The sequence below is a fragment of the Atheta coriaria genome, unplaced genomic scaffold (assembly GCF_025399875.1).
Source record: "Atheta coriaria isolate IRGN ID8LTWV9N9 unplaced genomic scaffold, Caltech_Dcor_3.1 hic_scaffold_9_pilon, whole genome shotgun sequence".
NCBI classification, from domain to species: Eukaryota; Metazoa; Arthropoda; class Insecta; order Coleoptera; family Staphylinidae; genus Dalotia; species Dalotia coriaria.
Window position 1 is genome coordinate 5986212 of NW_027045451.1, and position 9709 is coordinate 5995920.

At 43.1% G+C, this 9709-nt stretch overlaps 1 protein-coding gene across 3 annotated transcripts in view; it reads left to right on the plus strand.

The window, feature by feature from the left end:
- Positions 1–9431, plus strand: part of hth (Meis homeobox homothorax) — a 69506-nt gene extending 60075 nt beyond the window's left edge. For 2 of the 3 annotated variants that reach the window (XM_065311450.1, XM_065311448.1), the window contains exons 12-14: positions 3750–3808; positions 5433–5594; positions 5708–9431. In XM_065311450.1, the coding sequence (XP_065167522.1) occupies positions 3750–3808; positions 5433–5593 (220 nt within the window). In that variant the 3' untranslated portion in view covers position 5594; positions 5708–9431. The remainder of the gene's footprint in view (positions 1–3749; positions 3809–5432; positions 5595–5707) is intronic. The other variant, XM_065311449.1, reaches the window with a different exon arrangement.
- The last annotated feature ends 278 nt before the right edge of the window (positions 9432–9709 follow it).

Genomic DNA, 9709 nt, shown 5'->3' on the forward strand with positions numbered 1-9709 from the left:
GATTGGAAGATAGGTGCTGGTCTGGATGGTAGCGAAAGCTTATCAGCGAAGTTTGAGGTCTCCGAGGAAATCATGTGAAAATCGCACGCGCCGAATTCATTTGATTTTGATTTAGAGCCGCTCGCGGTTTTGCCCGCAGCAAAAAGTTATGCACAAGGTGAAGCTGGGTGTTGTATATGAAGATGCGTGAAGCGCGCGTTGGAAAATTGGATACCGTGTACCTGAAAATTGAAAAGACGCCGCCGCCAACTGCCGCCAGCACGGGAATTGCACGCGCGTCTTTCGCAATGTTTTTCCTCCTCGGCGAGGCGGAAAAGAAGCGCGCCCCGGCATCAATACATCACGGCTTCGGGATTACCAGCTCCATCCAGCATGATACGTTCTTTATACGCGCCGCGTAGCGCCGAGTGGGAAAAGCGCCATAAATAATGCTCAACCTGCACACGCCGCCGCCGTCGGAAGGCGCACAGTCGAAATATGGGGAAAAAGTGAGAAGCGACTGTTCGGGCAATAAATAAACCGTCACGCGCCTGTTACCGAGGCATCCCTTTTTCGAAAAGTATTTTTCCCTGGCGCGCGAAAATGCTAGCGAAAATAGTTACACATTTCGGGGTGTGTAGCAAACAACATCTGCATTGGAGCAGAGTGTAGCAGACTGCGGAGTTATCAGGAAACTTTTTCGCGCTGCGAACGTTGCGCAGTTTTGGACTCGGAAAACGATACCCTCGCCAACAGTGGCACTGGCAGTCGGAGCAGAGACGGCGGCGGTAATTACATTTGCCCGCGGAATGCACCCGCCCGCCGCCCCACAAGCGCGCGCGCGCCATGCAGATCACATTTTAATGCAATTCCATCCATTATTCCGACAGGGCCATTAACACCAGCCCTGATGCAATTTGGATACGTACACCACCCACCCAGGCCTGCATTCGAAAAGCTATCTGCTTTATTTGCGCCAACAAAAGCGCCGCCACCGCGCTGATGACATTAGCGCGCGCCCGACAATACGCATTTTATTTTTGTTCCACTGTACATACGCTCAAACATCTAGAGACTGATTCACTTCGGGATGTAAAGTGCGAAGTGATTTGTTGTCCTGCGCGCATCCTTCAATTGCACAATGCCGGCGTGTGTTTCTAAAATATTCAATTATCTACATATCATCGTCGATACGTGCGCGCTGTAAATTCAAGCCGGGCCCCATTGTGCGTTCCGCCGCGTTGAAGAATCGCACAATGGCCGACGCGGAGCTATTCAAAACGTTTGGAAGGCTGGTTGCATGCATGGTACGGACCGATACACGATGCGCTTTCAATTTTGACGCCGCGGACGCGACAAAAGACGATCGGCGAATCGATCGAACGTCGCACGTCGCGCGCCTATAAACAATACCGCCGAAGCGCCTCGTCCTGCCGCCACACAGCGCGCGGCATTGTGCGCCCGCCGCGCGTATAATCGATATTCGCGTCTACGTTCGTGGCGCGTTGTTTGTTGTTCACGCATTGTTTGCGCGACGCTACATCCCAGCTCAAGCTCTCTCTCAACGGCGAACGAAGCTGATTTTCTTTGCGTCGCGCTTTGCAAGCCTCCAACCTCGGTGTGGTATATTGTCGGGCGTCAGGTTACACGCCGGCGAGCCCGACCACCTGATTATGATATAAGTAAAACAATACTCGTTTTGTTGGTTTTGTTGGCACACCCATGGCGAATCCTCGGATTGAAATCCGCGACGTCCAATCAACACGCATGAACTCACAAACTTTACATTTCAACTATAGAAATTGATCTGGAAGTTGCAAAAAAATGTGACGGTGAATATGTGTATGTGTGGGTGTTAGTGGTGGTGATGGTGCAGGATCAGTCTGGTAAGCGAGATTCCGAAAATAGCTGGCGAATGCGAGGCGAATGGCAAGCACCACCCGTCGCGGGGTTGCTGGCGCGGTGGCTGCCGGCGGCGCGCAGATAAGAGAATTGCACTGTCAAGCCGGAATGATATATTTGACCAACATTTCCATACCCCATGCTTCGCCGCCCGCCGACGGAATAACATCCCGCTGCCAGAGCATTTCCAATGAAGCGCGCGCGCTCCTCTCGAACGCGAATTTCGGCGAAACGTGCGTAATCTCTCCGATTCAAATTAACACGCACACATGCAAAGCCCCTAACACGTCACGTTCAGAATTTCTGAAATTCATCTCGTTATTGAAGCAGAACACGTCTCACGACATGAAATCTGTTTGCCGTGTAGCAAATTCTTATTTCGCCAACATATTTTCTGCTCAAAATTAGTTCTGGACACAGGGTGTGAGTCGTTTCACTGTAATTAAGAACTCTGGCAACAGCTGAATTGAGGTGATGTTCCACTAAAGGAGTATATTAGCTCGTTGTATAATGGTGTGCCCTTAAATTGTTTCGAATGAAATCCCACCCCTTTCGGGGGCGATCCATCATCGCAGAGGGTGAATGCGCCCAGCGCTCAAACCCTAATCCGGAAACGATAATTGTGAACAGAAATGGAAATAACACTCGTTTATTTGTAATCGTTTCTTGACTCTGTGTACTAACAACACACCCGCACCCTTTAGGCAAGCATCGTAAAGCGAAAGGGAGAAAATGGAAAGGGTTGAGATATCGACATGTTTGGCAAGAAAAAGGGTGGTTTCTTGATGATCAGTTCAAGCTGAAATGATGAAAAATCGAAGATTGGATTCCAGGAGAGAAAAAAGGGTTGATTTCTGTTTGCTGCTGGGAGTAGTACTATGTTTGAGGGCGAATGCTGCGCTGCGCTCCGACGCGCCGGGGTGTATTGTCGAAGTAACGATCATTAGGCCGGATTACTCTGTAATAATGGATGAGGAAACCTGAGAGCGAAAGCGACGCAACGCGACTGGGAGAAAGGGGTTGGGAAAACGCAACAATACTAGCTCAGGGCACAGCTCTCCTGCCGCTTCTGTTTTGGCACTTTGCAGCGCAAATCAATATGTTCCAGATCAGGGGAAGCTAATTACGCGCCCTCTGCTCGCGCACGCACCCTATCAAAACAAGCGATGAAAGAATCAAGCACAAAATCCTTGAGTCTAAACTAAACCCCATGCGATGAGAATTGCAGGAGTAATCGAAAATTTCTGTACATAATTTGGTTGATGTGTTGTCGAAGTTCGGGGGCGATTGCAGATGTCGCCCGGTGCGCCACCGGGAGGGTCAACTGTTAGTGCCGCCGTCAGCTTGCACCGCCACTACCACCGCCGCCGTCGGCTCATTTATGAGCGCCCGACAGAGATATTAAACGTTGAATTTATTGCCGCGACCGGCGGTGCTCGCGCGCTTAAACGCCGCACGAACACATGTGGCCGGAGCAGTTTTCAAGACCCCCGAGCACCAAGGTCCGATTCGCACCATTTTTATTACCTCCTAACCGATTCAATTCGCAATTACTCTTTTGTTTACGAAACGGGGGCGACACATGTGCTAAACGATGTCCAAATTCACCCCCTTCTTAACTAGAAGGAGTGACCCCAAAAGCATTTCAGCAAAGTTTAGTTAAAGATGTTTGTGTTTTCGTTACCAAGGGCTGTGTCATGGCGGGAGGCGGGAATCGATTTCCCAAAACCCAATCGCTTCCGGTGTCGGCTCGCATTAGCGTTCTCCATCGCACCGAAACAAATGCGCTTTGATGCAAAGTGACACTCTGTGAATTTTACAATGCGTTTAAAAATGTTTGGATTTTAATGCGTTTTGTTTTGTTACAGGTTTATTAACGCGCGGCGGAGGATAGTACAGCCAATGATCGACCAGTCGAATCGAGCAGGTGAGTCTTCCCACCAATACAACCATGACATTGATAACATTCTCGACATTAGTTTCCAATTTATTCTCATAATCTTGCCACTCGCCGATAAGAACGAACGCCTTCTCCACTCTTCTCGTGAGAGCAGTATAATCGGAATTTAATTGAATTTTTTTTAATGTTCTTATCACCGTTCAGCACACCGCGAGAATTGTAATTTTCCATTACACTCGATGCGCACGATGGACATTACATGCTTGTAATTTCGATGCGGTGTGTAATTGCGCCGTCGGTAACGAGAAACCTTCCGACGGCACTGTGTATCAAACCGAACTGGATACCGAAACACAACACACAACGGACGCTGGAATTCAAACCAACTTCCCTGCATAATATTTTGATTCCGTGCTATATTTTCTGATGTGGTCTTGTTGTGTTATTTTATTTTATATATACACATTACATGTTTTTACTTTCGGTGAGCAGTTCTCGGCTCCGACATTCGTTTCGCTCGTTTTTCGATATGGCGCGGAGTCCAGGGCCGATCCCAGGTAGAGTGAGCGTTGTATCGGGGCCATGCGATATGACTTGTAAGTGGAAAGTCGTGTAACGCGTTCAGACTTTATCAAGCGCGGAGTGGCGCAGAGTGGAGTGGCGATGGCCGGCGAACAACACACACGCACACCTTTCCCATGACTCTCCACATGCCAGAGTCAGAGACCACCACCAGCAGCTGAAGTGTCTGCACATCCGCGAAAACTCTCCGTAGAGCTTTTCTTTTACGCGATGTAATTCTGTACCACCAAAACCGATAACTTCTAATGAACATGTCCTTTTTATCAGGACACCCAACTCTCGCCCACTCGTATAGTATAGTATCATTTAGAGCTTCATTTTTATTTTCTGGAAGATGCTCTCTTCTCCCTCGAGATCAGAAGCTGGACGGTTTCGGTTTAGTTTGTTTTTAGTTTTGCTCTGGCATTCCGTACATTTATTGCTCCGATTGCTGGGCACGCTGATGCTGTGCGTTGTCGCGCGCGCAGGGAAAGGATCGCATTAATCACGGCTGTCAGATATCGTAAGCGCATTAGCCATTGTCCGGTTTGTTTCCATACGCGACGCATTTCTGCGAGATGCGGGCACACACTCACACCATCATCATCGTCGCCGTCCTCTGGTGCAGGACTCATTCGTGCAAGCATCCGTGAACAATTACTTTCGGTCGGTCGTGTGCGCTCGCATGTGTGCGCAAAGTATCGATTCCCCGCTGTACAAGATGCGTGCCGCGCTTCTGGCGGAGACAGCCCGAAGAGAAATAGCGGAAGCCATTGACCTACGCACGGCGATCCATCACTGACAGGCCGTTTGCGATCGGGACGCTTTTCCACTCTCTCCTTCAGACGTACTACATTCAACCCTCCAGTAAGTGCATTGGCACATGAAAAACGGAAAAATCCGAGGGGATGCTTCCCACCTCTAAATGTCCTTGGTCCACAAATGAATTTCCTCGCTGGTACTTGCTAGTTGGTATTATCGCTTGAGATTGTGGGAATAAACTGGAAACTTAATTTTTTTTTTAAGAAAAAAAAAATGTTGTTTGCTATCTGAGTCTACGGACAGCTATTTATCCTACTGATGCATGCAGTGTTCTCTCCGCACGCAGGTCCCAGCGGCGCGTACAGTCCGGACGGCACCATGGGCTACATGATGGACGGCCAACAGATGATGCATCGACCGCCCGGCGATCCGGCCTTCCACAACCAATACGCGCACTATCCCGCGGAGTATTACGGACATCATCTGTGAGGTAAGTCATTTCCACCTGAAGTACACGACTTAAGTCACTTAGGTACTTCTCAGACCTTACTTTTGAGGTTAACTGAATATCAAAGTCTAATGGTATAATTTTTATTGTTGCAGGTCTCACGCATACAACGATAACGGACATTCAAATATGCAACTCTTAAATGTGATTATTCTTTGTACAAAGTGTAAATGTAGTGCCCCAGTGTTTTAGTGAAAGAGAAGGAGAAAGAGCATTTGCAAATGCGCGCCGCACAAGATGATATGATGAAAATGATGCGCGGCCTGTAAACCTAAACGAGGATGAAGAAGAAAAACCGCAAAGCGCAATTAAACTAAGAGATTAAAAACACCTAAACAATTTAAATGCGACACCAGAATGGCATTGACGGTATTCGAATGCAGCACAACAAACAAACAAAAATACGCGAAATGCAACAAATAAAACAAAAACAAACGAGAAACGGGATGGACTTGTACAAATAAGTATTAGAACGCTCGTATTATATATATAAATGTGAAAAATAATAATAATAAAGTGCGAGTTTGTACATAACTATTAATTATATATAAATAATAATTATAAATAATATTAATATTAATAATTATGAGTAATGATAATTAACACAAATATAGAACGAGTGTGCGTAGAGAACAAGAAGGGAGGGAAGCCCGGCAGCCGGATCGCTTGAAAACGAAACGAACTCTGACAGCATTTTAAAAACTAAAAGCTTAAAACAACAACAACATCAACGAACATCTGCAAAAGAATAACTAAAATGGCGGACTCTAATCGAGTGTATAACTTTATACCACTTCAAACTATGGCGATTCGCTACATTTTTAAAGTTACTAAACGAAGTGAAATCAAGTGTACCACTGACAACAAGATGGCGTCGCCGCCAACGCCGCCAACGCTACTCGAACCACAGGCCGGAACTACGTCAGCGCTGGATGCATCAACATGGCCGACAACAACTGTAGTTCTGCACGACAGTCTCACACACACCCATACACACACAAGAGATACGAAAATGCAACAAAATGGTTGTGCCCATTGTATAATATGTCTTAAAACTTGATAGTTTGATAGTAGTTAATCGATTAATTTCTCACAAAGTGACCGTTGCTCTTTTATCACACCGCGCTGTTGAATCAAGATACAAAAGATACAAAATGATGAAACAATTATACGATATACGTAAGTACGAAACCTATACAACAATATGGCGCCTATCGGATGTGCAAATGGCGCTGCATATTTTTAGATTTTATCAGACAGCGACAAACAAGTTGATGAGCTATACGATTTTTAACGATTTAAAACATTTGCATTTTTGACCATTTCAATGAAATTATTAATGAATACACAAGTATACCGAACGTCGCAAGGTCTCAGGTGTCACAAGCAGGCTGAACCAATAGCTAAAGAGATTATTTATTAAACTGTAAACTTAAAGCAACAATTAACGTACGAGTGTAAGCAAAGTGAAAGAAACAAAGAGAAATGAAGAGAAATCTATCCTATTATTGCTATTAAACGTGATGAGATTTATATTTTGCATCGGTGACGAGTTAGCGATGTGACAGATGTGACATTTGCAAAATGTTGATGCATTCTTGCCTTTCTACGCCAAATCGAGTTATCAACGTGGCGACAACTTGCCTGGTATTCGAATTTCTTTTATGCATTAATTACCACTTTGAAGGTCTGATATTTATTGAAATATTCATAGTAAATTTGCATGCGAGGCAAGTTTTCGGCGGATTTCTTGGTTTCAAAATGGCGTCGTTTTTGGTCGACACGCCTCCGGAAACAAGAGCAAAGGCGCAAAATAACCTAAAAAATAATTAACTAAAAATGAAAACACAGTGTATACGAATTTATTGGTGATCCTCGATGTTATTAATTAATGATAATTGTAAACTAAACCCTTAACTAATGCATAAAATAATTATTATAAAACGATGATGATGAGGAGTGAGGAAAGCAAAAATCACAGAAACAAACGCTGAGAGATACGAGATACGTTTTTAGTCATTGAATTTATTTTTATTTTTTATTTTCGAATACAAAGTTTTTAAACCGATTTAACCGAAAAACAAGTCTATGTAACAATATCAAAACAGCAAAACACGAGCGAATCAATTAAATGACTTTTGATCATCCTCGAATTTGGATCGCCAACTTTTTTTATTGTTTATATGTTTGTTACCTCGAAAGTTGGCGACGAATACAGAGCTTTGAGGTTAGATTCGTCTCATTTTGTTGTTTTGAGGTTATGAAGGCGACAGGATCGTATACGGGCTTGTAAGTGAAGTGGTCGGCTGCCGTTTAACGCACGCAACAAAATCAACAAATTGTATACCGATTTATCTGCAAATGTATACCAATAATTTTATTAGATAATAACGACAGCAGCGATACGACATTTCGATTTTACGAGTTTCCAAAAAAAAGTTTCAAAATTCTATAGTTTTATAAATATTAATTATTACAATCGATTAACAATTCTATATATATATAAATATATATTATATACCTGCATATATTGTATATTGTGTAAAATTGATGACAAAACGATGATAAACACTCGAACAGAAAAAGACTCTGGATACCAATAGGAAAATTTTAAAATATTTAACGCGACGAGGGTGAAAAATAAGGAAATAAAAAATAAAAATACGAATGTATACTCCCGGCGGCCGGCCTCCCTAAAAAAAATAAACAATAAAATCCCATTTTACGGGATTTTATACAGGGTGTTCAATAAAAGCAAAGTTATTCAAACGCATGCAGCGTGTGTGATAAGTCAAGCGTCGAATGGTTTCGTGCAATCTTCTTGTTATTTACCAATTTGTAACTTAATGAGTGAATTTTGATGTGTTGATGTGAAATGAGAAAAGAAATCTGTTACTTATTATTATTATATTCGTAAAATATTCGTTCGGTGCTTGATGCAAACACACAAAATTGAAACACTTTGAGTTTGAAGAGCTTTGCTTGTGTGGGCATTCTTTAAGTGAAAGAATGAAACTGTAAATACAAATTAATACCTCCAATATTTGAATAATATTGAATTTTGCATATTACGCGAAAAATGTCTTGCGCGACAAAACGCAACACACACACAAACACAGGACTCTAAGCTGAACTAAAAAAACAAAAATAATACGATGAGAGAAATGTTGGCTGTTCGTTTTTAAGTGATTTCCATCATGAATCATTGTTCGCCTTATCCAATGTATACGAATAAATCAATACGCACGGGGACGCACACCGACAGAGATTTGTAAGCGCATCATCGTCGGGCGTCTTCTGCGACGATGCTGAAGATAAAAATATCGTACCTCTATATGTTTATGTAATTACGGACGCGAGTGCGGAGAGCGTGGAGCGCAGAGATATTTCGAAGCAAACATGATAATGAAATGAAGAGGACTTTATTGTGTTCCGCTTTTTAATGATGAAACAAAAAAATGATGAATATATATAAATATTATAAATAATTAATATAAAGATGATGAGAAACACACACACACACAAACCGAGATTATTAAACTACGTGATGATAAGGATAAACAGGCGGATTGTATGTCCGGGTGTTTATTCTTGTCTCCGAGAGCGCAGCGCGTTTGAAACGCGCGCAAAGAAGGAAGGAATGGATCATTTTTGTTTTGTTTGTTGATGCATAAAATATTGTGTTGATCTGATGCATGTGTGATGTGAGCGTTTGCGGAGGGATGCGTGTGGATGGGATGCATGTGTGCGTATTGTCTGTGAGTGTCCAAAAAACGTGTAAAATTCAAAAAACGAGCAAAAATACATTGTAAAAAATTACACCAGTTTTTTTTCTACTTTTCGGTTGGATTCTCCTCAGTTGAAATGACAAATGAAAATTATGGTAACGTGCTGTCCTCTGTATAGTGTTTTACGAGACGAAACGTGAGCATTAAATGCTGCATCTTGTGTACTTACAATTTTGTCTTCCAATTATTACATCCTCAGTCCACATTTAAACAATTTCAGAAAAAAATTGCAAAAAGTAAGTATTTTGACCTCCAAGTTAGTTTTTATAGTTTTGTGGCGTAGTTTAACTTATATTGATGAGAGTAAGT